The sequence below is a fragment of the Physeter macrocephalus genome, chromosome 5 (genome assembly GCF_002837175.3).
Source record: "Physeter macrocephalus isolate SW-GA chromosome 5, ASM283717v5, whole genome shotgun sequence".
NCBI classification, from domain to species: Eukaryota; Metazoa; Chordata; class Mammalia; order Artiodactyla; family Physeteridae; genus Physeter; species Physeter macrocephalus.
The window spans coordinates 106,760,093-106,787,124 of NC_041218.1; the positions used below are offsets into that span (position 1 = coordinate 106,760,093).

Sequence of the window (27,032 nt, forward strand, 5' to 3'; positions counted from 1 at the left end):
CTATTTACAATAGCCAGGACATGGAAGCAACCTAAGTGTCCATCATCAGATGAATGGATAAAGAAGATGTGGCACATATATACAATGGAATATTACTCAGCCATAAAAAGAAACGAAATTGAGATATTTGTAGTGAGGTGGATGGACCTAGAGTCTGTCATACAGAGTGAAGTAAGTCAGAAACAGAAAAACAAATACCGTATTCTAACACATATATATAGAATCTAAGGGGAAAAAAAGGTCATGAAGAACCTTGGGGTAAGACTAGAGAATGGACTTGAGGATATGGGGAGGGGGAAGGGTAAGCTGTGACAAAGTGAGAGAGTGGTATGGACATATCTACACTACCAAGCATAAAATAGATAGCTAATGGGAAGCAGCTGCATACCACAGGGAGATCAGCTCAGTGCTTTGTGACCACCTAAGGGGTGGGATAGGGAGGGTGGGAGGGAGGGAGACACAAGAGGGAAGAAATGGGAACATATGTATATGTATAACTGATTCACTTAGTTATAAAGCAGAAACACACCATTGTAAAGCAATTATACTCCAATAAAGATGTTAAAATAAAAGCTTCCTACATTAATTTTCTTTTATGTTATTTTCCCTTGCTTTTTCATTTTCATGCTTTTCTTTAGTGCTTTTGGAATTCCCCAGATTTGGTTAGGAGAATCTGTGGTTTTCATTCATGTTTGTAAATGAATTAGAAGCTGTCGGTCTCAACCTTGAATACAATGGCTTATAGTAGCTTGGTCTGTGCACTCAATTTTGGCTTAAATGAGCAGGTAGGAAAGTGAACAGTGGTGGCTGTCACTTTAGTGTGAGTGGAGAGTGTCTCCTCAGCAGGCCCCTTGATTAACAAAAGTAGCAACAGAGCTCCCTGTCTCAGAAGGTAAACTTTTCTGATTTCTAGTACCATGGATTTATCATTTTTATATTTCTTACGTCATTTCAGTGAGATTTTGAAATGGATAGAAAAAAAAACCTATTCTCAGTTTCAGGTGTTATAATTGAACTCAATAAAGCTTATAGATAAGTTAGAAACATATTTTTTTTTTTTGCCTATTGTTGGCAATTATATGACTCTTTTCTTCTAAGATGAATACTTAAACTTAGGGAAGTCTCATACCTGAGTTTGAGGCAGCATGACATGGTGGTTAAGGGCACAGACTCTGGGCTAGGCTCCTCAGCTAGAGTCTCAGTTTTGATAGCACAGGCATTAGGCATGTGACATAGTATCCCTCAATACATGCTGGATGTGAAGATTATACCAATCTTTAATAATCTTAGGAGATTTAAATGAGTTTCTATTTTTAAAGTTCCTATAACAGCATTTGCCACTTAGTAGCTGCTAGATAGGTGCTTGTTAAATTAAAAAAATATGTATATATGGCTGTATATAAAAACATATACAGTTCACCTTTGAACAACATGGGCTTGAACTGTGTGGATCCATTATACATGGATGTTTTCAGTAGCAAATACTGCAGTACCACACGATCCACATCCACACATGCAGAACCCTGGATTCAGAGGAACATGGGTAAGGAGGGCTGACTATAAATTATATGTGGATTTTCAACTGGGGGTGTGGTTGCTGTTCCTAACCCTAACCCTGCGTTGTTCAAGGGTCACATGTATTCCAAATAATGATTTCTCTTGAATAGCTGAAATATATTTGAATTGCTTAAATAACCATTGCTGTATTGTTCTCTGTTTAATTTTTTGCAGCTTATCGTGAGCCGCGTTATTATTACCAGTTCACAGCTCGATATCATGCAGCTCCCTGCAATAGTATCTATAATGTTTCTTTTGAGAAGAAACTTCTTCAGATTTTAAGCAAATTGGTTCTTGACCTTTCATGTCAAGTTTTCTTACTGAAGTCTGAATGCCATCGTGTTAAAATGCAAAGAGCTGGTTTGCAAAATGAATTGTTTTTTACATTTTCAGGTAGGTATATGCAATTCTTTAAAGAAAACAAAGTTAGACTGCAAAACTAATCTTAGAGACGTGAGTTACTAGTGGCATTTTTAGAATGTAAATGCTATAGATCTGAATGTTTCATATTCTTTACTTTCACTTCTTAGATCTATTAGCCCCCAAATACATTTCTGCTCATTCATGTACTTAATGAAAAGTTTGGGTTCCCAAACAACTTAAACATTGCTATGATAATTTACTATAGAATGGAATTTAGTATGAGGAATATCTATCATGATATTTAGCTACAAAGATTTAATTTGTAAAAGTATGTAATTATATAATAAGCTAGGTTAACAGTTTAGACCAGAGGGACTGTTCTAACAGCTTAGGTTGCTTTTCCTGACAATGCAGAGCAAAAGCCCAGTATATTCTGGAAAACCAAGAATTGGACTTAATATCTGAAGACTTTAGATTTATAAAGGGCCCGTTTATGAATGAGCATTTAGGAACGCCCATGCATGTGTTCTTAATGGGTCCCAGTGGCAAGAGGACCCTCTCCACTTTTCATCTCAAATGGTATGTTGCTGTTTCCTTTCCTTCTTCTTTACCCTCTGTCCTTGATTCCTCTAATGTCAGTATTTGATTACACTGGGCAATTTCTCTGATATTCCCTCTCTCTTTCTTGGCCATCTAGGATTGAATGTTTAGATACAAGGGAGAGGTGCAAAGCTTTCAGAGAAAAGAATAAGAGGTGTTCAACCCCATTTTCACTATCTTTTATCTTCCTTACATCTTTTCTCTTCTCCAGAAAAACTTTTGAGAGTTGTTCTCCAGCCCCTGAGGCAAATTATGAAAGATAGGCTGAGTCTTTCTTTAGCTCATCAAAGACCCACTGTTAGCATTCATAAGAGTTATGGGGTCTTTGTACCTGGTGTATTGAATAGGTGCTATTAATAGGCATTTAATAGTCTTGAGAAAATCTGAAAGTGTACTTGAACCCATAAGAGAAAAGAGATGATTTTTCAGTAGAAATGAGTTCACTGTGGGCTTAATTTGCATTTCTCTAATGACTCATGATGTCGAGCATCTTTTCATGTGCTTATTGACCATTCGTATATTTTTTTTGGAGAAAAGTCCATTCAAGTCTTTTGCCCAATTTTGATTTTTTTCCCTAGCTTTATTGATATATAATTGACATATAACAATATGTTAGTTCAAAGTGTACAACATAAGGATTTGATGTATCTATATATTGCAAAATGTTTACCATAATAAGGTTAAACACGTAGATCTTCTCACATAGTTACAATTTATTTATTTCTGCAGTTAGAACTTTGAAAATCTACCCTTCTAGCAACTTTCAAATATATACAATACAGTATTATTAACTATATTAACCAAGCTCTGCATTACATCCTGAATTTATTTGTACCCTTTGTCTTCCTTCATTCATTTCCCTCACCCCCGATCCATGCCCCTGGAAATCACCAATCTGTTCTCTTTTTTTGAGTTCAGTTATTGTAGATTCCACATATAAGTAAGGTCATACAGTATTTGTCTTTCTCTGACTTGTTTCACTTAACAAAATGCCCTCAAGTTTTATCTGTGTTGTTACACATGGCAGAATCTCCTTCATTTTTATAGCTGAATAATATTCCTGTGTGTGTGTGTGTGTGTGTGTGTGTGTGTGTGTACACCATATTTTCTTTATCCGTTCATCTGTTGATGGGTACTTAGGTTGTTTCTATGTCTTAGCTATGGTTAATGATGCTGCACTGAACATGTGGGTACAGATATCTCTAAGAGATAGTGATTTCATTTCTTTCAGATATATATCCAGAAGTGGAATTGCTGGATCATATGGTAGTTCTATTTTTTTTTTAACCTTTTGAGGAACCTCCCTACTATTTTCCATAGTAGCTATACCAATTCATATTCCCACTAAAGGTGCGCAAGGGTTACCTTTTTTCCACATCCTTGCTAACACTCATCTCTTGTCTTTTGGATAATCATCATTCTAACAGATGTGGGTGATATCTAATGGTTTTGATTTTCATTTCCATGATGATTTGTGATGTTGAGCACCTTTTCATTTACCTGTTGGCCATTTTAATACTTTCTAAGAAAAAATTGTCTATTCAGGTCCTTTTCAATTTTTAATTGGGTTATTTGTTTTTTGTTTTTGAATTGTATGAGTTCCTTATATATTTAGGATATTATTGTCTTATCAAATTTATGTAGTTTTCAAATATTTTATACCACTCTTTAGGTTGTCTTTTCAGTTTGTTGATTGTTTCTTTTGCTGTGAAGAAGCTTTTTCAGTTGTATGTAGTCCCATTTGTTTATTTTTGTTTTCATTGCTTGTGCTTTGGTGTCATATTCATAAAGTCATTGCCAGCACCAGCTTTTCTCTGTGTTTTCTCCTAGGAGTTTTATGGTTTAGGTTTTACATTTAAGTCTTTAATCCATTTTGAGTTAAATTTTGTGTGTGGCATGTGATAGGAGTCTAGTTTCATTCTTTTGCGTGTGAATGTCCAGTTTTCCCAGTACCATTTATTGGGGAGACTGTCTGTTCTCAACTGAGTATTCTTGGCTTTCTTGTCAAATATTAGTTGACCTTACATGCATAGGTTTATTTCCTGGGTTTTCAGTTCTGTTCCATAGGACTATGTGTTTGTTTTTATGCCAGTACCATATTGTTTTGACTACTAAAACTTTGTAATATAATCTGAAATTAGAAGTTTGATACTTCCAGCTTCGTTCTTTCTTAGAACTGCCTTGATAACTTATTCAGGGTCTTTTGTGATTCCATACAAATTTTAGGATTTTTTTTTCTATTTCTGTAAAAAAATACATTGGAATTTAGTAAAGATTACATTTAATCCTTAGGTTACTTTGGGTTGTATGGATATTTTAACAATATTAATTTCATTCAATTCATGAACATGAGGCATCTCCATTTATTTGTGTCTTCTTCAGTTTCTTTCATCACTGTCTTGTAATTTTCAGTTTACAGACCTTTTATCTCCTTGTTTAAATTTACTCCTGTGTATTTTTTTGTTTTAGATAGTATTGTAAATAGGATTTTTTCTTTATTTCTTTTCAGATAATTTGTTATTATATAGAAATTATACCAATTTTTCCATGTTGTTTTATATCCTGAAACTTAACTAAATTCATTTATTAAGTCTAACAGTTTTTTGCTGAAGTCTTTAGGATTTTCTCTATGTAAAATTACATCATATGCAGACAGAGATAGTTTCACTTCTCCTTGTTTGATTCAGGTGTCTTTTATTTGTTTGTCTTGCCGGACTGCTCTGGCTAGGACTTCCAGTACTATGTTATATAAGGGTGGTGAGAGTGGGCATCCTTTCCTTGTTCCTGATCTTAGAGGAAAATCTTTCAACCTTTCATATTGAGTATGATGTTAGCTGTGGACTTGGCATACATGGCCATTATTATATTAAGGTAGATTCATTCTGTACCTAATTTGTTGAGAGTTTTATTTTGAATGGAAGTTGAATTTTGTCAGATACATTTTTGCATACATTGAGATGACCATGTGGTTTTTATTTTTCATTCTATCAGTGTGATGAATCACATTTGTTGATTTGCATATGTTGAACCGTCCTTGCATCTCAGAGATGAATCCCTCTTGCTGATGTTGTTTGATGCTTTTAATGTGCTGTTCATTTTGGTTTGCCAGTATTTTGTTGAGGATTTTTCCATCTATATTCATCAGGAATTTTGGCCTATAGTTTTCTCTTCGATTAGTGTCCTTATCTGGCTTTGGTATCAGGCCTTGTAAAATGGTTTGAGCATGTTACCTCCTCTTCAGTTTTTTTGAAGTTTGAGAAAGATTAACATTAGTTCTTTAAATATTTGGTAGAATTCATCAGTGAAGCCATCTGGTTCTGGGCTTTTTTGTGGGGCTGGGGGGAGATTTTTGGTTAATGACTCTATCTCCTTACACACTGTTGATCTGTTCAAATTTTCTGCTTTATGATTCCGGTCTTGGTAGGTTGCATGTTTCTAGGAATTTATCAATTTCTTCTCAGTTGTCCAATTTTTGGTGTGTAGTTATTCATAGTAGTCTCTTTGGCTCCTTTGTATTTCTGGGTATCAGAGTAATGTCTCTTCTTTAATTTATAATTTCATTTATTTGGGTCCTCTTTTATTATAGCTAAAGGTTGTCAGTTTTATCTTTTCAAAAAACCAAGTTTTGGTTTTGTTAACCATTTCTATTTTTTCCTATTTCATTTATTTCTCCTCTAATCTATTATTTCTTTTCTTCTGCTAATGTTGGGGTTAGCATGATTTTCTTTTTCTTATTCCTTGAGGTATAATATTACATTTTTTATTTGAGATCTCTTTGCTTGATGTGTACTCATTTAGCTTTTTTCTAAGAATTTTGAAGTTTACCACCTACACTTAGGTCTCAGATTCATTTTGAGTTAATTTTTGTATATGGTGTGAAATGTGGATCCAACCTCATACTTTTGAATGTGGATGTATGATTATTCCAACACCAGTTTTGAAGAGACTGTTCTTTTCTCTTTGAATTGTCATGGTACTCTTGTTGAAACTTACTTAGCCACAGAAATGTGAATTTATTTCTGGGCTGTTAATTCTATTTCATTGCTCTGTATGCCTATTCTTGTGCTAGTCCACAACGTTTTGATCATAAGGTTTTGATAGTAGCTTTGTTTGTAGTAATATTTGAAATTGGGAAGTGGGAGTCCTTAAATTTTGTTCTCCCCTTTTCAACATCGTTTTGGCTATTTGAAGTCAGTTGCAATCCCATATGTTTTTTTGCATCTGCTTTTCCATTCCTGTTGAACAAGCCCATTGGGGTTTGCATTGAATCTGTAGATGTCTCTAATGTTACCTCCTGAACAATATTGTCTTCCAACCCATGAACACAGGATAGCTCTCCCTTTATTTAGGACTTTGTCTTATTCTGTTGGGCTGCTGTAACTAATACCATAGACTGGGTAGCTTATAAACAATGGAAATTTATTTCTCACATTTCTGGAAGCTGTAATTCTGAGGTCACAGTGCCACCATGTTTGGTGAGGGCCCTCTTAAGGGTTACAGACTTTTCATTATGTACTCACATAGCAGAAGCAGCTAGGGGTTTCTCTGGAGCCTCTTTTGTGAGAGCACCAATGTCATTCATAAAGGCTCTATTCTCATGACCTAAGCACTTCCTAAAGATCCCATCTCCTACCATCACATTGGGCATTAGCATTTCAACATAAGAACTGGCGGGGGACAGAACATATTTAGACCATAGCAGACTTCTTTATCTATCAGCAGTGCTTTATACTTTTCAGTGTATAAGTCTTACACCTCTTGATAAAGTAATTACTACATATGTTATTGTTTTTGATGCTATTGTAAGTGCAATAATTTTCTTTTTCACATTGTTCATCGCTAGTGTGTAGAAAGTCATTGATTTTTTTGTGTATCTTACATCTTGGTTTAATTAATTAAGAGTTTTTTTATGGTGCTTGTAATTTTTAGTATTTTCTATATGGAAGATTATGTCACCTAAGGATAACAATAGTTTTACTTACTTCTTTCCAATTTGGATAACTTTTATCTCTTCTCTATCTATTTTGTGCCAAATTGCTCTTGCTAGAATGTTAATATATTGTTTAGTAGAAATGGCAAAAGTGGACATCCTTGAATTGTTCTTGATCCTAGGGGAAAAGTTTAAGTGTTTCACTATTGAATTTGATATTGGCTGTGTGGGTTTTTCATAAAAGCTCTTTATCAGGGTGAAGCAGTTACTTTCAATTCTTGGTTTATTGAGTGTTTTTTTTTTTAATCATGAAAGGGTGTTAGCTTTTGTCAGATGTTTCTTCTGTATCAAATGAGATGCTCATGTGGTTTTTTTTCCCTTCTATGATTGTTGTGCATTGTAATTTTTGATTTCCACATGGTGAACCACACTTGCACTCCTGCAAAATATCCCACTTGGTCAGGGTATATATATTTTTTTAGTATGCTGCTGGAATAATTTTATACTTCTATTATTGAGAGTGTTTAAATTCAAATTGATATTAGCCCAGAGTTTTCTTTTCTTGTGATGTTATTGTCTGCCCTTGGTATCAGGGTACCACTTGCTTCATGAAATGAGTTGTAAGAAGTGTCCCTTCCTCTTCTATTCTTTTGAAAGTGATGGAGAAAGATTTCTTTTAATAGTTAATGTTTGGTAGAGTTCACCACTGAAGCCATTGGGTCCAGGGTTTTCTTTATTGGAAGATCCTTGATTACTGATTTGATCTCTTTGTTACATGCCTGTTCATATTTTGTGTTTCTTCTTGGGTCAGTTTAGATAATTTATATTTTCATCTATTTCATATAGTTTATCTAATTTTTAGCATACTATTGTACATAATATTCTTATGATCCTTTTTATTTATGAAAGATAGATAGTAATGTCCTCTGCTTTAATTTCTCTTGTTTTCTTTGTCTAGATGTTTGTCTTTTGTCTAAAGTTAATACTGCTCTTCCAGCTTTCTTTTGATTCATGTTAGTATGGTATGTTTTTCTCCACCCCTTTACTTTTAGTCTATCAGTGTCTTTATGTTTAAAGTGGGTCTCTTGTAGATGAGATATAATTAGATCTTTAAAAAATTCATTCAGACAGTCTCTGTCTTTTAATTGGTGAATTTAAACCATTGACTTTAAAAATGATTATTAGTGGAGTTGGATTAACATTTACCATATTTGTTACTGTTCTGTATTTGTTGCCCCTTTTCTTTGTTTCTTTTTCCTCTTCCACTTTTTTGCCTTCTCTGGTTTTAATCAAGCATTTATATGATTCCATTTGTTTCTCTTAGCATATCATTTATAATTTGTTTTTTACTTGAAGTGTTTGCCCTATAGTTTGCAGTACACCTGACTAATCCAAGTCTACTTTCAAATAATGCTGTACCATTTCATGGGTAGTACAAGTACTTTACAATAGAATTCCCAAATTTGTCCTCTCTTCCCTTATAAAAATGCAGTAATTTATTTTACTCATCCATAAGCTTTTGAACAGCTATTGTCAGATCAGTTAAGAATAAGAAAAACAGATTTACTATTACCTTCTTTTATTCCTTCTCTAGTGCCCTTCCTTTATTTAGATCCAGGTTGTGGACATGTATTGTTTTCCTTCTTTATGAAGAACTTCTTTTAATGTTTCTTATAAGTCTGGGTTTCTGGTGACAGATTCTCTCAATTTTTGTTTTTCTGAGAAAGTCTTTGTTTTTATTTCAGTTTTGAAGAATAATTTCACGGAATTCAGTATTTTAGTTTGGTGACTTTTTTTTCTTTCAATACTGTGTTTAAAATCATTCACACTATTCTCTTGCTTGCATGGCTTCTGAGGAGAAGTCTGATTTAATTCTTTTCTTTTTAATTTTTTTCAATTTTCTTTTTGTGGTAAAATACACATACATAAAATTAATCTTAACCATTTCAAGTATACAGTTATGTCATATTAAATTCATGTCTAACTGTTATCATCATTCACCTCCAAAACACTTTCATTGTGGGAAGCTGATATTGTTTCTACTAAACAATAAGTTCCTCTTTTCCCTGCAGCTCCTAGCATCTACCCTTCTACTTTCTATCTCTGAGATTTTAACTAAATATCTCATATAAGGGGAATCATACAGTAATTTTCTGTTTGTTTCTGGCTTATTTCACTTAGCAAAATGTCCTCAGGGTTCATCCATGTTGTAACATATGGCAGGATTTTCTTCCTTTTTAAGAACTAATAATATTTCATTTTGTGTATATACAACATTTTGCTTCTCCGTGAATGCATTGATGGCCACTTGTGTTGTTTTCAGTTCACTATTGTGAGTGATGCTGCTTATCGGTGTACACGTGTCTTTTTGTTTTTTGTTTTTTTTTTTTGAGGAACTGCTACTGTTTTCCCACAGTGGCTACAAAATTTTACATTCCCACCAACAGTGTACAAGAGTTCCAATTCACCACATTCTCACCAACACTAGTTATTTTCTTTTGTTTTCATAGTAACCGTCCTAATGGGTATTTGGTAGTGTCTCATTATAGTTTTGATTTGCATTTCCCTAAAAATTAGTTATGTTGAACATTTCCTGAGCTTATTGGCCATTTGTACATCTTCTTTGGAGAAATTCCTAGTCAAGTTCATTACCCATTAAAAAAAAAAAAATATTTATTTATTTATTTATTTGGCTGTGCTGGGTCTTAGTTGCGGCATGCGGGTTCTTAGTTGCAGCATGTGGGATCTAGTTCCCTGACCAGGGATCAAACCCAGGCCCCCTGCACTGGGAGCATGAATTCTTAACCACTGGACCACCAGGGAAGTCCCTCATTGCCCACTTTTTTTTTTTTTTTTTTTTTTTTTGTTCATTGCCCATTTTTTTAATCTGGTTGTTTGGTTTTTTTTGGTATTGAGTTTTAGGAGTTCTCTACATATTCTGTATATTTATCCCTTATCAGATACGTGACTTGCCGATATTTTTTCACATTCTGTAGCTTGCCTTTTAACTCTATTGCTATTATGTTTTGATGCACACTTTAAAAAATATTTTTGAAGTCCACTTGTCTTATTTTTTCTTTTGTTTCTTGTACCTTTGGTGACATATCCAAGAAATCATTGCCAAATCCAATGAAGCTTTTGCCATAAGTTTTCCTCTAAGAATTTTGTAGTTTTATTTCTTACATTTAGGTTTTTGATCCATCTTGAGCTAATTTGCATGTGTGGTGTTAGGCAAGAATACAGATTCATCCTTTTGCATGTGGATATCCAGTTTTCCCAGTACCATTTATTGAAAAGGCTGTCCTTTCCCCATCGAATAGTGTTGACACCATTGTCAAAAATCATTTGGCCATATATGTGAGGGCTTATTTCTGGGCTGTCTGTTACGTTGGTCAATATTTATGTCTTTATGCCAGTAACACACTGTTTTGGTTACTGCAGCTTTGTAGTAAATTTTGAAATCAAGAATTGTGATTTTTTAGCTTTATTCTTTTTTAAGACTTCTGGCTATGTAAAGTCCCTTGTGATTCCACATAGATTTTAGCATGGATTTTTCTGTTTTGCAGAAAATGTAGTTGGGATTTTAATGTTGATTGCATTGAGTCTGTAAATGTAACGATGTTACGTTTTCCAGTCTATGAACATTGGATGCATTTCTATTTATTTATGTCTTCTTTAATTTCTTTCAACAATGGTTAATTATAAGTTAATTCCTGAGTATTGGTTAAGTTAATGGTTAATTCCTCAGTATTTTATTCTTTTTGATGCCTTTGTAAATGGAATTGTTCCCATAATTTTCTTTTCAGGCTTTTCATTGCAGTGTATAGAAATGCAGCTGATTTGTGTGTTGACTTTGTATTGTGCAACTTTGCTGAATTTATTTATTAGTTCTTAACAGTTTTATTTGTGGAATCTTACTGTCTGCGTATGAGATCATAGCATCTCTGAACAGAAGTAATTTTCCTGCTTCTTTTCCAATTTGGACGCCTCTTATTTCGCTTTCCTGCCACAATGCACTGGCTACAACTTCCGTTACTGAGACGAAATGGCATAGTTGTATGTTGGCCCATCCCTGAATTCTGGCAATAAACCCCACTTGCGCATGGTGTATGATCCTGTTAGTAAGCCCCTGAGTTTGGTTTGTTAGTATTTTGTTGAGTTTTTCATCAGTGTTGATTAGGGATATGGGTCTGTAGTGTCTTATGGTGTCTTTGGCTTTTGTGTCTGGGTAACGCTGGCCTCAGAGGATGAGTTTAGAAGTGTTACCTCCGCTTCACCTTTTTGGAAGTGTTTGAGAGGATTGGTATTAATTCTTCTAACTGTTGTTAGAACTCACCACTGAAGTCATCCAGTCCTGGGTTATGACTGTGTTGTTTAAGACCTCTATTTCCTTACTTACCTTCTATCTGACTCTTCTATCCACTATTCTGAGATATTGAAGTCTCCGAACGTTATTGTAGAAATGTATATTTCTCTCTTGAGTGCTGTTAGTTTTTACTTCAAAAATTTTCATGGTCTGATATTAAGTGCATAAATGTTTATATTTACATTACATACTCTTGCTGTGTTAAACCTTTTATTAGTATATATTGTCCTTATTTGTCTCTTATACCCTTTCTTGATTTTAAGTCTATTTTATCTCTTATGAGTATAACAACTCTTGTTCTGTTTTGGTTACTATTTGCATGGAATATCTTTTTCCATCCTTTCATTTGCAATCTATTTTTGTTTTTGTATCTAAAGTGAGTCTCCTATAGACAGTACATAGTAGGATTATGTTTTTTAATTCATTCTCAAATCTCTTCTCTTTTGACTTGAGAATTTAATCCACTTATTTAGATATTTATTTGTTTATTTTTGGCTGTGTTGGGTCTTCATTGCTGCATGCGGGCTTCTTCTAGTTGTGGTGAGCGGGGGCTACTACTCATTGCGGTGTGTGGGCTTCTTACTGTGGTGGCCTCTCTTGCTGTGGAGCATGGGCTGTAGGTGTGCGGGCTTCAGTAGTTGGAGCACACGGGCTCAGTAGTTGTGGCGCGTGGGCTCTAGGGAGCACGGGCTTCAGTAGTTGTGGCTCGCAGGCTCTAGAGTGCAGACTCAGTAGTTGTGGCACACGGGCTTAGTGGCTCCACGGAATGTGGGATCTTCCTGGTCCAGGGCTCAAACCCATGTCCCCTACATTGGCAGGCGGATTCTTAATCACTGCGCCACCAGGGAAGTCCCCGATCCATTTACTTTTAAAATGATTATTGATAATGCAGAATTTACCTATGTCATTTTGCTACTTGTTTTCTTTATGCTTTATAGCAGTTTTGTTCCTCATTTCCTTCATTATAGTCTTTTTTGTGTAGTTGACTTTTTTGTAGTTAAATGTTGAAATCTTTTTGATTTCCTTTTGTGTATATTCTGTAGTTATTTTCTTTGTTGTTACCCCGGGAATTACATTTCACATTCCTAAGTTTATAACACTCTAATCTGAATTTATACCAACCTAACTTCTACACCATATGAAAACTCTCCTTTAACAGCTGTATCCCCACCTCATTCAGTTGTTGATGACATCAACTTGCCACTTTATAAATTGTGTGCCTCAAAATATAAACTAATAATTATTTTAAATGAATTAGTCTCTTAATTTATATAGAAAACAAAGTGTGGAGTTACAAACCAAAGTTACAGTAATACTAGCCTTTAGACCAATTGTTTTTTCTTAAGTATATTAGACTCTAAGTCATGTATAGAAGAATTTCTGTTACAATCCAATCTGACAGTAACAGCAGCTTCTGTCGTCCGTGTGCTTACCTTTGTTGAGGTCTTTATTTCTCTTCATGCAGCTTCATGTTACCTTCTAGTATCCTTTCTCTTCACCTGCAGGACTTTCTGAGCCGTTCTTGCTGGGCAGATCAGGTGGTCACAAACTCCCTCAGCTCTTGTTTAGTTAGGAAAGTCTTCATTTCTCTCTCACTCTTGAAGGGCAGTTTTGCAGGTTATAGGATTCTTTCCTTGCTCTTTCTTTTCTAGTACTTATCACCTTATCACAAAATATGTTTCTGTAATGATGACTGTTTATTGTTTTTATGTATTGTTGTTTATTCTCATTTTCTGCCTTAGAATATAATTTCCAAAGAGTCAGGGAGTTTGTAGATTTTGATCACTTATGTGTCTCAGACTCTTAGAATAACTCTTAGTATGTAATAGACTCTCGATAATTACTTATTGAATAAATAGGTAAATGAATGCATGCATATATGACTATGTTCATCATTTTAGTTACCATGGCCACTACTGTAGTCCAACCTCATTCTCTTTTCAGTATTGTTATAATCATTTATCTCTTTGTAGAGATTAAGAATTGAGTTAGTCAAATGACTAACACTTTATTATAAGGGTAGAGTTAAGTAGAATATTGAATGAGTAAGCACATTTATACATACATATATATGGTACAAAAGGCAAAATAATTCCATTGTTAAAAATTGTATGATGTCAATTGCCACATACTCCTAAGTTCACTGCAATAGGTTTTCCTGATTTATATAAGATAAATTTTAACGTTAGGTTTTTGGCTGAAAAGAGTGATTTAACATTTGGAAAATTGCTTATTTTTTTAGTGGAATAGAAATATTAGACACATGGTCTATTTTATATTTCAAAAGCCAATTTAAATATTGTGATATAGTAGATTAGACCCATGATAAAATATAAAATATTTTCTCAGTTTCATCTCTAGACACTGCAAAAGGACCCAAACCATGTGCAGACCATAGTTGTGAATCTTCCAAAAGACTATCTAAGGTATGTTATGTGAGGTGAGAAAAAAGAGGAAATGGTGAACATGCCCAGGGTGTGAGTAAACATCTTACCTCTTTATAGAACACACCACCACCACCCCCAACACACACACTTAGGGAACTCAACAATAAAAATAAAACTTCATCAAATAACATCAAATAATAAATGACAAGGATTTAGTGGAGTTAATATTTTTATGAAATCCTTTGAAATTTAGCATTTTGTAACTTATTGTATTAGGCAATAGGATTTTCCCATTTATATGGCCTTGTTTGCTATTGCAAATTAATTTATAACTAATATTGCAGAAGAATTCTTTCCATGTTACTGTTATTAATCCTAAATAATAAATTTGATCTATACTGTTTATTAACTGTTTTCACATTGCTCTATACTCAGCATCTTGTATCTATGCTTAGGGTGAAAATTATGCTGTAACTTCCAGCAGCAGTTTAATTTAGTTTTCTCTTTTACATTATACTTAACATATTATTCATGCTCAGTAAATTTATGGCAGATTTCCCTACTTCAGATTACTCTTCACTGACCCTGAACACTTTATTAAAAATAATATTTTAAAATATTTGGAATACAATGTAATTTACATTTGATGATTGTGAAAATTTTCTGTTAAAATCATAAGTAATGCATATTTATAGGTCAGTATCCATTACTTTTGTCCAGTGAAATTGACAGGGACATGATTTCTTAATTTGTACTCACTAAGCCTCCTGAAATGTAGCTTAAATCATCTATTTATATATAACCAGATATTTCCATTTAAAAAACTTCTGTAGGGGTTACCTCTCATCCCAGGGATATAGTTTTTCCTTTACTTTTGAAATAGGAGTTACATTTTAGGGCATTGAGAACAGAAAGCAGTCTTATTTTTCTAATTCTGTTTCTTAATCCATGAGTACTATTTTAATTATTATTTAGTATACCCCACAAATTTTGTTAATATTTTGTTGAAATTTAAAATTTTTTAAATACTTTTTAAAATTTGTCTTGAGATATCTTCTTTGACCCATGTGTTAGAAGTGTATTTAATCTCCATTGATTTCTGTTTAATTACATTATGATCTGAGAGCAGACATTGTATGATTTGTGTTCTTGTTAATTTGTTAAAGTGTGTGCTGTGGTGGAGAATATTGTCTGTCATGGTGAATGTTCCATTTGAGCTTGAGGAGAATGTGTATTCTCCTGATATTGTATGACTCAGTCTATAGAAGTCAGTTTTAACAGGTGATTCATGGTGGTGTTGAGTTCAACTATGTCCTTAGAATTCCTTCTTTTTTGTGGCTGTGTAAGATTCCATTATATGTATAGGCCATAGTTTTTTATATATCCTTTCAACCATAGATGGACTTTTAGGTTGCTTCTTTGTCTTGGCTACTGTGAATAGTGAACATGGGAGTGTAGATATCTCTTTGAGATCCTGATTTCAGTTACTTTGGATATATACCTAGAAATGGAATTGCTAGGTCATATGGTAATTCTATTTTTAATTTTTTGTGGACCTTCCATAGTGGCTGCATCAATTTACATTTATTCCAATAAAGTATAAGGATTCCCTTTTCTATATATCCTTACCAACACTTTCTGTCTTTTGTTTTTCTGATAATTGTCATTCTGACATGTGTGATGTGATAGTGCATTGCGGTTTTTATTGCATCTCCCTGATGGTTAGTTCTGTTAAGAATCTTCTCAGATACCTGCTGATTGTATGTCTTCTTTGGAGAAATGTCTCTTCAGTTCCTTTGCCTATTTTAAAATTCAGATCATTTGATTATTATTATTCTTATTTTGCTATTGAGTTTTATGTCTTCCTTATATATTTTGGAAATTAACCCTTTATCTGATACAAAGTTTACAAATACACTCCCATTTCATAGTTTGCCTTGTTGTTTACTTGTTCATTTCCTTTTCTGTTCAGAAACTTTTTAGTTTGATGTAATCCCATTTGTTTTTGCCTTTGTTGCCTGTGTTTTTTGGTATCATATCCAAGTTTTCATCGCTAAGGCCAGTGTCAGACTTTTTTTCTCGATATTTTCTTCCAAATATTTTACAGTTTCATGCCTTACATTTAAATCTTTAATATATTTTGAATTGATTTTTGTGTATGGTAGAAGATAAGGGTCCGATTTCATTCTTCTTCATCTGGAAAAATCGTTTGCCCAACACCATTTATTGAAGAGACTATCCTTTCCCCATTGTGTATTCTTGGCTGTCTTGTGTAAGACCAGTTGACGGTATATGTGTGGGTTTATTTCTGGATACTCCATTCTGTTTCACTGGACAATATATCTGTTTTTATGCCAATACCATATGGTTTTGATCAATATAGCTTTGTAATGTAATTTGAAATCAGGACATGTGATGACTCCAGCTTTGTTCATCTTGCTCAAAATTGCTTTGACTGGGATATTTTGTAGTTCCAGATGAATTTTGGGTTTTGTTTTTTTTTTTTTCTGTTTCTGGAAAAAATGCCATTGGGATTTGGAAGCAAATTGCAATGAATGTCTAAATCCCTCTAGGTATTCTGGACACTTTCACAATAGTCTTCCCTCTGAATGTAGGGTATCTTTACATTTATTTATTTAAAAAAATTTCTCTCATCAATATTTTTTAGTTTTTAGTGTACACATCTCTCATCTTCCTACTTAATTTTACTTCTAAGTATTTTATTCTTCTTGTACTCATGTAAATGGGATTATTTTCTTGATATCCTTTTTAGATAGTTTCTTGCTAGTGTGTAGAAATACGATTTTTTTAATGTTGATTTTGTATCATGCAGCTCTACTGAATTTGCTTATTCTAAGAGTTTTTGTGGAGTCTTTAGGGTTTTCTGCATATATGAACATTTCATCTGAAAACAGATGATTTTACTTCTTTGTTTCAGATTTGGATGATTTTTATTTGTTTTTCTTTTCTAATCGCTCTCTTTAGGACTTTCAGTACTATACTGAATAGAAGTAGCAAAACAGGGCATCCTTTCTTTGCCCAGGTCTTTGAGAAAAGGTTTTCAGTTTTTCACTTTTGAATGTGCTGCTAGCTGTGGAATTTTTCTATATGGACTTAATTATTATATTTTGGCAAGTTCCTAACATTCCGACTTTATTGAGAAGTTTCATTATGAATGAATGTGAAATCATGCTTTTCTACATCTATTGTGATAGGTATATGATTTTTATTTTTCATTCTGTTAATGATTGATTTGTGTATGTTGAAACATCCTTGCATCCCAAAGATGCATCCCACCTGGTCCTGGTGTATAATCCCTTTAATATGTTGTTGAATTTGGTTTACTAGTGTTTAGTTGAGGATTCTTGTATTTATGTTAATCAGGTATATTATCTTATAAATTTCTTTCCTTTTGGTGTCTTTGTCTGGTTTTGGTATCAGAGTGGTACTGGCCTCACAAAATGAGTTTGGAAGTGTTCCCTATTCTATTTTTTTTGAATGAAGTTTAAGAAGTTCTGGTATTCTTTTTTAAATATATGGTAGAATTCATCTATGTTGACATCTGGTCCTGGAGCTTTCCTTGCTAGAAGGTTTTTGATAACTGATTCAGTCTTCTTATTTATTATTGGTCTGTTCATGTTTTCTTTTTCTTATTTCTGAATTCAGCCTATTTTGTATGTTTATAGGAATTTGCCATATATTCTAACTTATTCAATTTGTTGGCATATAGTTTTTCATAATAGTCCTCTTTTGTGATTTATGAAATAAAATATTTATGAAAGAAAATAATCATCTTTTCTCTTTCTGTGGCATCTGTTGTAATTTCTCCTCTTTCATTTCTGATTTTATTTTTTCTGATTTTATTTAAGTCTTCTCTCTTTTTTTCTTTGTTAGTCTTGCTCATTGTTTGTCTTCTTAGTTTATCTTTAAAAAAAACAGCTGTTAGTTTCATCATTGTTCTATTTTTGTGTTTTCTACTTCATTTATTTCTGCTGTAGTGTTTATTCCTTCTTTACTTCACCTAACTTGGGTTTAATTTGTCTTTCTTCTTCTAGTTTCTTGAGGTGTAAAGGTGGATGTTTATTTGATATTTTTCTTTTTTTTCTAACGTAGGCTTTTATTGCTATAAATTTACCTCATAGTGCTGCTTTTTCTGCATCTCATAAATTTTAGTATTTTGTGTCTTTGTTTACGTTTGTCTCATGATATTTTCTTGTCTTTACTCAGTGGTCCCAGTATGTGTTGTTTAAATTCCACATATTTGTGAATTGTTTCATTTTCCTTCTGTTTTTGATTTCTAGGTCCACTTCATTGTGGTTGGAGGATATACTTGGTGTGAGCTTAATATTTTTATATTCGTAAAGACATGTTTTGTGACCCATGCTAGAGAATGTTTGTATACACTTGAGAAGAATCCATTTTCTTCTGCTGTTGCATGGAACATTCTGTGGATCTGTTACGTTCATTTGGTCTATTGTGTTCAAGTCTGGTAGTTCCTTATTGATTTGCTGTCTGAATATTCTATCCATTATTCAAATTGGAGTATTGAAATCTCCTACTATTATTGTATTGATGTCTATTCTTCGTTTCAGCTCTATCAGTGTTTGCTTTATATATTTATATACTCTGATGTTGGATGTGTATATATGTTATATCTTCCTGTTGAATTGATTCCTTAATCATTATATAATGACCTTTTTAGTTTCTTATTACAGTTTTTTATTATTTCAAGGTGATTTTTTTGGATATATGTACATCCATCCTTGCTCTGTTTAGTTGTCATCTGCATGGGATCTTTTTCCACATTTCACTTTCAGCTTATAAGTGTCCTTAAATCTACAGTAAATCTTTTGTAGACAGGATATAGTTGGATGACCTTGTTTTGTCCATTAAGCCATGTCATGTTTTTTGCAGGGGAGTTTAATCTATTTATATTTAAAGTTATTATTGATAGGTAAGGGCCTACTATTGTCATTTTGTTAATTATTTTCTGTATGTTTGTAGTTCTTTTGTTCCTTCCAATGTTACTGTCATCCTTTGTTATTTGACTTTTTTGTGCATTGATAAACTTTGATTCCTTTCTCTTTTTTAAAGATATTTTCTTTTTGGTTATCATGAAGCTTACGTATAAATCTTATAACAGTCTACTTTAAGCTGATAACTTAGTTCATATGCATGTCTATATTACATATGAATTGCATATGAAAGTCTATACTTATACTCTCCCCTGCACAGTATGTTATTGATGTCACAAGTTACATCTTTCATATTGTACATCTGATTACAGATTTTTATACTTATATTTTTGATACTTTTGTCTCTAACTTTTATACTGGTTTAAAATGTGATTAATGTATCACCCTTACAGTATTACATTAATCTGTATTTTCTGTGAGATTTGTACTTTTTAATGTTGCTGTTAAGTGTTCTTTCATTTCATTTCATTTGGTGAACTCTCTTTAGCAATTCTTGTAAGTCAGTTCACTCACTTGGGCAGAGCACTGAGATGCTGGGACTTCTAATGGTGTTGAACTCTTTCAGTTTTTTTCTGGGAAACTCTTCATCTTTCCTTCATTTTCAAAGGACAGTTTGACAGGTATAGTATTCCTGTTTCATAGTTTTGTTTGTTTATGCACTTTGGATGTATCATTATGTACTTTCCTAGCCTGAAGGTTTGTGCCAAGACATCCACTGACTTCTAATCACTGATAGTATTATTTGTGTGGGGGGTACCCTTTATTTGATGAATTGCTTTTCTCTAGCCACTTTCATAGTTCTGTCTTTGTGAATATTGTTAAATTAATAACAATGTTTCTTGGTGTAGTTCCCTTTAGTACAACATATTTGGTATTCTTTAAGGTTTATGAGTCTGGATGCCCATTCCCTCTGCAGATTTAGAAAGTTCTTTGGTATTATTTCTTTAAATAAGCCTTCTAGTCCTTTTTCTTTCTCTTCTTAAGGGAACTCCATAGTGCATGTATTGATTTAGGTAATGATATCAAATAAGTCTCATAGGATTTCTTCACTCTTTTTTTCTTTTTGTTTCTCTGACTGGATAATTTCAAATGATCTGTCCTTTAATTCATTGCTTCTTTTCTATGCTTGATTGAGTCAACCTTTGAACCTCTATTGAATTTTTAAGTCCAATCACTGTATTTTTCAAACTAGAATTTCTGTTTGGTTCTTTTCTATGGTTTGTATCTCTTTGTTGTACTTCTTGGGTTTTGTGTGTATGTGTATGTGTGTGTGTGTGTGTGTGTGCACATGCACACACATGTGCACATTGTTTTCTTGATTTTGTCTGTGTTGTCTTGTAGTTTACTGAGTTTCTTTAAGATTATATTGAATTCTTTTTAGGCAATTCATAGATCGTCATATCTTTGGCTTTTGTAGCTGGTTATTGGAGCTTTTTGTTGTTGTTGTTCTTTTATGGTATCATGTTTTATTGTTTCTTTGTGATCCTGGTATGCTGGAATTGGTGCCTGTGCTTTTATTTTTTATTTTATTTTATTTTTTTTGTTTTTTTTTTTTTTGCAGTACGCGGGCCTCTCACTGTTGTGGCCTCTCCCGTTGCGGAGCACAGGCTCCGGACGTGCAGGCTCAGCGGCCATGGCTCACGGGCCCAGCCGCTCCGCGGCATGTGGGATCTTCCCGGACCAGGGCACGAACCTGTGTCCCCTGCATCGGCAGGCGGATTCTCAACCACTGCACCACCAGGGAAGCCTGGTGCCTGTGCTTTTAAAGAAAAGTTTCCTCTTCCAATGTTTATGGTCTGGCTTCAGGAGAGAATGATCTTTACCAGACTAGAGTTTCTAGGAGTCTCTCTTACCTTTCTTATGGCTCCACCTCCTCAAGTCTTGCTTTTTCCTAGGGTGGATGTCTTAGAATTATTTCTTCTCTCAATCCTACAGAGCCGTGTCAGGTTATGAAAGTCACATCAGGTGCTAAGAGCAAACCACTCCTTTTTCCTGAGGGCAGTGCCTGAAATGCCAAGGCTTTTTATGCATCTTCCATTTCTCTCCCTCCCTCCTAATGGGGATGTCTTGGAGTTTGCTCCTTCTCTGTAGTCTGCAGAGTCATGCCAAGTGCCCCAAGAATCACCTTTCTCTTTTCCCCAGGGAAGTGCCCTTGATTCTGAGCCATGGGTTGCAAGCTGCATCTCTCTTCCTCTCTCCTGAAGGAACAGTCTCAGGGTTTGTGCGCCTTCACCAATTTTGCAGAGTTTAACTTGCTGCAGGCTTCCATACCGCCTGCTTAGATCTGTGTGCCAGCTCTCAGGGCACACATGCCAGGTGCCATGAGTTTCCACCCCTTTTCTTTGTTCTCAGATTTCTCTAAATGATTCGGCCATGCTAATTTCCTCAGAGTTCTAGGTGCAGTAAGAGAGAAGTAGACCTCCAGAAGGAATCCGCATGCTTGGGAAAGACAAACCTTCACGTTGCATTTTCCTTCCCCTGAGGGAGAAGTTGTGGTCGAGAGGGATCTCTCTGGGTGCTGAGTTTTGGTGACCTGGGAAAGTGGTGATGCAGTCAAAGTGAAACAGTTTCTCCTACCATTTTCAGTGTGTCTTATCTTGCGTTTTGTGGTCCTTGGGGGTGCTGGAACATTTCTACTATATTCAGGAGTTCTTAAAAAGTATTTTCATCCCTGAATCGTTGTCAAATCAGTGTTTTTGTGCAGTGAAGACTGGAATCTCCTCTTCTGCCGTGTGGCTAACAGCATTCTTTTTAGATATAGTTAACAATCTAGCTAACAAATCAAGTTAATAATCCTTGCCTCTTAATTAGACTATTTAGACCAATTACATTTAATTTAATTATCAATGATTTGGATTTAAATCCACCATTTTTCCATTTTTTTCTATTTGTCCCATCTCTTGTAACTTTTTCCTTTTATTCTTTTGGATGATTATGCCTTTTAAAGAATGATACTGTTTTATAGTCTTGTTCATTGCTTTATTGTTTTCAAATCATACTACTGTTTTATGTGGATGGGTTTTTATCATTCTATTATATATCATTTAACCTGGTTTTCTATTCTTCTGGTTTTGCTCCTTCCCTATCTTCTTTGGATTGATTAAACTTTTTTTAACTGACTTTTTTCTAGTTATATTTTTTTTCACTCTTTTTCCAGATTTGTTTCAAATTTTATCATATTCTTCGTAGCAGAACCAAAACTTACTTAGTTTATAGTACCTTCCAAAAAAGTACAAAAGCCTTAAAGACCTTTAACTCTTATGACCTGTTTTCGTCTTTCAAGGTTTTGTTTTCTAGTATTCTAGTTATTTTTAAATTTTTCACTTATTATTAAGATTGTTTCAGAATGTCAGTGTCTGTTTAGATTTACCCACAGTTTTATCCATTTCTTTGCTTACGATTTCTTCTTGCGTCTCAGTCTTTCCTTATCATGCATTTTTCCTTTTTCCTATATTTAATTGTTCCACTGAAATCTGAGGATTCATTACTTTGATCAGTTCTGGAAATTTTTTCTGCCAGAACACCTTTGAAAATTACCTGTTGTCCCATTTGCTTCCCTTGAACTCCCATTTAGTATGCTTCAGGTTATCTCATTGATTTCTCCACCTCTCTCTTACTTTTTTTTTTCTTTTTTACAATATGTTCTTCATTCTGAGTAATTTCTTCAATTATTTATTGCATTTAATTGTTCTGGCTCCAGCAGGGCCTAATCTGATGTTCAGTCTGTCCACTGAGTTTTTAATTTCACTCCATTTTTCACTCCCTTCATTAATTGTAATTTAAGTAGGAAATTTTTCAAATATACTTTCTCTTTTATTGTGATATGAATTTCCTTTCCTGTGTTTTCATACCACTTTTATGTCTTCATGTGTTCTAAGGATACTTCATATCATTTTTTGCTATTTTAGGTCACTGGAGCTCCATTATCTGAATTTCTTGATGGTCTAATTTGGCAGTTTGTTGACCCCACTGTTGTTTCTTAGTTCATCCTCTGCTTCATAATTCTGGCTGATAAGTCATGTTTGTCAGTCCTTTATCAGTAGATGTAGCCCCTTTGGCTTAGGTTGTGTGTGTTTTTCTGTAAAGTTACTATGTTTGCTTTTGCCTAATGTTCCATGGTTGTTCTCAATCGAAGCCAAATTTTTATGTTAATTTCTGACTTGGGGATCTTGTACCACACAGAAAATACAACAAAACCCCACACCCACTTTGAAAGCAAACCATCGTGTAGGAATTCACAGAGGAGTTTTCTTTCCTCCATCCCTCCACTCCGTCATCGCCTCCTGCTGCCCCTCCCTACCCTATTGAGAGGCTTTCTTGTTATTTCCCTTTTGTAACTGAATTTCTTTTCCTGCTCCACTGTTTTACTTAGAGTCTTTCTTGGTTGTTTATTTTGTTTGTTTTTAACAGCTTTAAGCCTTTTTTCCTTAGCTCTTTTGTTTGTTAAATTATAACAGTCTGGAATACTCAGATTGACATGAAATGAAATAGAGACTCAGCTAATATTAGGTTTGTAATTTTCATTTTTAGCAACTTTCTCTCTTTCTGTCTCTCCCTGTCTTCCTTTTTTCCTTTCTACTTTTTTCTTCCTCTCATTGTTGAAATATAGGTACACAATATCTTTGCTTTGTAATGTTCAGTTAGGTGATTTTTAGTAGGGTGATTTTTTCATACTATCTAGTGTACCGTATGGTTGTAAATATGAAATCTTTTTCTGTATTTTTAAACATCATTCTCTCCTCTCACTCCTATCTTATCTGCTTGCTTTTTTTCAATTAGAAATATACTATTTAAAAAGCTTTAGTATGACAGTTTAAATCTCTGATAATTTCAAAACCTAAATTATAATTTATCTTAATTCTTTCTTTTAAAAAATCTGGTTTTCTAATACAGGTTTCCTTTCTTGTGGAGCAACTACCATTTCAGTGACAATGCTGAGTGAAGAGTCGATTCTTTTGTCTTTTGCTTCAGGACTGAAGTAGACTACATTGCAAAGTTAAATTTTTCTTTATTCTAAAGTTCTGGGATTCATTATGCTTCTTAGGAGTGGATTCCAACTTTCATAGAATTCAAACTATTATATAACCCTTTACTTTCCTCCTCTTCCCTTTGGCTCTGCTTTGAAACTGAGCTTTATGTCATAGTTCTCTGCCTGTTTTACTGATATGAGTGTGAGTGTAAATCATCCATGTTGGTGTTCCTACCACGAGAGGGAGAACTTTGTGTTTTTGTTCTAAACTTTTTCAACAGTTCTTCATTGGGACAGTGTCCTGTAACATCTGGACACCCTACCCCTCATTTGCTCACTGGGCACTGAGATTACCAGTCTTTCCTATGCAAATTCACAATTCTTTCCATTTCATCCAAGATACTTGTAAGCCTCTCCTTTTTTGTTTTTTTGGGTTTTTTTTGGCTTTTTAATTCCAGCCCCATTTGATGACTATAGTCATTTTCCAAAGAGATTCCCCAAATATAGGTGTTAACCAAAGGTTTCCAACGGACTTTATCTTAAAAGTGTATTGTCCATAACACCTGTAACATAATGAATTCTCCCCTCATGGATACTGGAGCTCCAATTCAACTCTGGTCATGTATAATGTATGACATTTTTTGCCTATCCTAGGACTCCCATCTCTTGCTGGACTAATGTAGAGCACATATTAAGCCTTTCTAGTCGCCTTTTTCAGTACCTAATGTGTCATGATCAGTTGAGCAGATTATGGTATTTAAAGTGAGCTGTTCAGCTTCTCCATGCAGAAGTTTATATAGTTTACAAACTGCTTATTGTTAAAGTGGTAATGATTTCTTGTTCTAGTCTTGTAATCAATAACCAATAATTATAGAACATATTCCTTTCATATATGCTTAATAATTCTATAAAATTTGGGGGGGGTGTGAAGGGAGGAGTAGCTTGGGCCAGGTAATCTGATGTTTATTCAGTTGTATTAATTCTTTGTATCTTAAACCAGGTGATTAATCTATGAAGAATTTATATAATTATGATTTGTTCTTATGTCATCCAAATTTGTCCAAAAATTTTTACTTTAAAATCTTTAATCTTTACCCAACTCAGAGATTTCTTCAGTTTCACACTTTGTTTGGTATAAATAATTAACCCCATGTCAACCATCAACATACTCAGTATTTTTAAAAAATTTAGTCAATGATTCAAATAATTTCTTACCTTCTTTCCATTTTTATCAAATAAGAGATTTATCTTCATTCTCCTTCTTAGAAAGAAAACAGGAAACAGGAATCTGATTTACATGATAATTTTTGTTCTTGTCAGGTTTTGCGAGGTATAGTTTCGTTGTTTTTTTTTTTCTTCTTTTTTCCTGCAAAGGGTGTCAGGAAGCCAAGTGATTATGATCATGTCTCCTGATACTTTTATTTGTAGTCTTGCATTTAAATATAGTTAATTGGATACTAGATTTGTAGCTAATTAATTCATAAGCACTTCCTTAACCAAAATTGTAAATAGCAAATTTGACAGAATTTATTAGAAGTACAAGAAAACCATTTAGACTGTAAAAATATAGCAATTCAGTAATAGAATGAGTTGAATACAGTATATTGAAAAACACTTTTACAGTTATTTATAGAAATTTTCATCGGAAGGATGTAATTTGTAAGGTATCTGGAGAAGTCAGTAGATTGAGATGCACCATTAGTGGTTATAGATGAGCACGATTTCATTTACCCCTGCTCCTGACTACATGAGAGGTGCAGGTGAGCATAGGAGAACTGAGCAGAACTAACTAGCTTGTAGAGGGTGTGAACTCATGACCATACCTCATGCTTTACCAGGTAAGGCTTACCAGCCACTGAAAAGTATAAGCCTCTTGTTTCTTTTAGGAGTCAAGCCAGAATAATTACTACAATTAAAAAGGTAATTAATTATAGATCAGAATTATGCCTTAATTATTTTGTAATTTGATTTTTGAAACAGAGCTAGAAGTTTTAACATGTGCTGTATTCCATCTTTAAACCTAATTTTTCTTTACGTAAAGAGTGGAGCAGATGTCTCAGGATATGCTTCTTAAAGATTCTTAAAGTACATTTCTTTAAGAACATTTAATTGTTAGAGTACCTTTCTGAAAGTACATTTAATTTCAAAGAGCTGTCTTGTTTTTGCTCTTATGCCCATCCATATATTATTCAAAACCAAAGGGACCAAAAAGTTTGGTTATATATTGAACTATTTTCTTTGTGTTGTATATGGAAGTACATTTAGAAATATTTGAGGTTTATAGGTGATATCTTTTCAATTTTACAGGTGTTATTTATATCCTATGAATTCAAGAAAAAATAAGGACCTTGAGAATTTGTTTCCCCTGCTTCTAAATACATAACCGTCCTTATTTATTCTAAAATTACATTTATGTGATAATTTTTTCATACTGTATTTCTATTTCAGGCTAAAAATCTCATAGAGAGATTTTTTAATCAACAAGTGGAAGTTCTGGGCAGACGTGCAGAGCCATTGCCTGAGATATACTACATTGAAGGTACTCTCCAAATGGTTTGGATTAATCGCTGCTTCCCAGGGTATGGAATGAATATCCTGAAACACCCAAAATGTCCTGACTGCTGTGGTATGTAATGAACTAAGATTTTATGGTTTATACGTATGAAAATTCACTTGTCTTCATTATGCCTAAGTGAATGTCTATCACTTATTTTTACTATCATTTAGGTTTGAAGTAGTGTGTTTGAAAACACTATGTCAATCTGAAGATTTACAAGAAAAAGGCCAACTTAGTTCTGGCCTTATTTTAATACTAGAGTGAAGAGGGGTTGGGGTGTTAGGAAGTTGTCTGGGAGGAAGCACAAATACTAGTTATGAGACACCT

The 27,032-nt window shown here is 33.9% G+C and overlaps 1 protein-coding gene across 1 annotated transcript in view; it reads left to right on the plus strand.

Annotated features, from left to right (window-relative positions):
* Window positions 1-27,032, plus strand: part of ZPBP (zona pellucida binding protein) — a 99,012-nt gene that overhangs the window by 32,475 nt on the left and 39,505 nt on the right. The window contains exons 5-7 of the mRNA XM_024115072.1: window positions 1,732-1,950; window positions 14,166-14,242; window positions 26,597-26,774. Of these exons, the coding sequence (XP_023970840.1) occupies window positions 1,732-1,950; window positions 14,166-14,242; window positions 26,597-26,774 (474 nt within the window). The remainder of the gene's footprint in view (window positions 1-1,731; window positions 1,951-14,165; window positions 14,243-26,596; window positions 26,775-27,032) is intronic.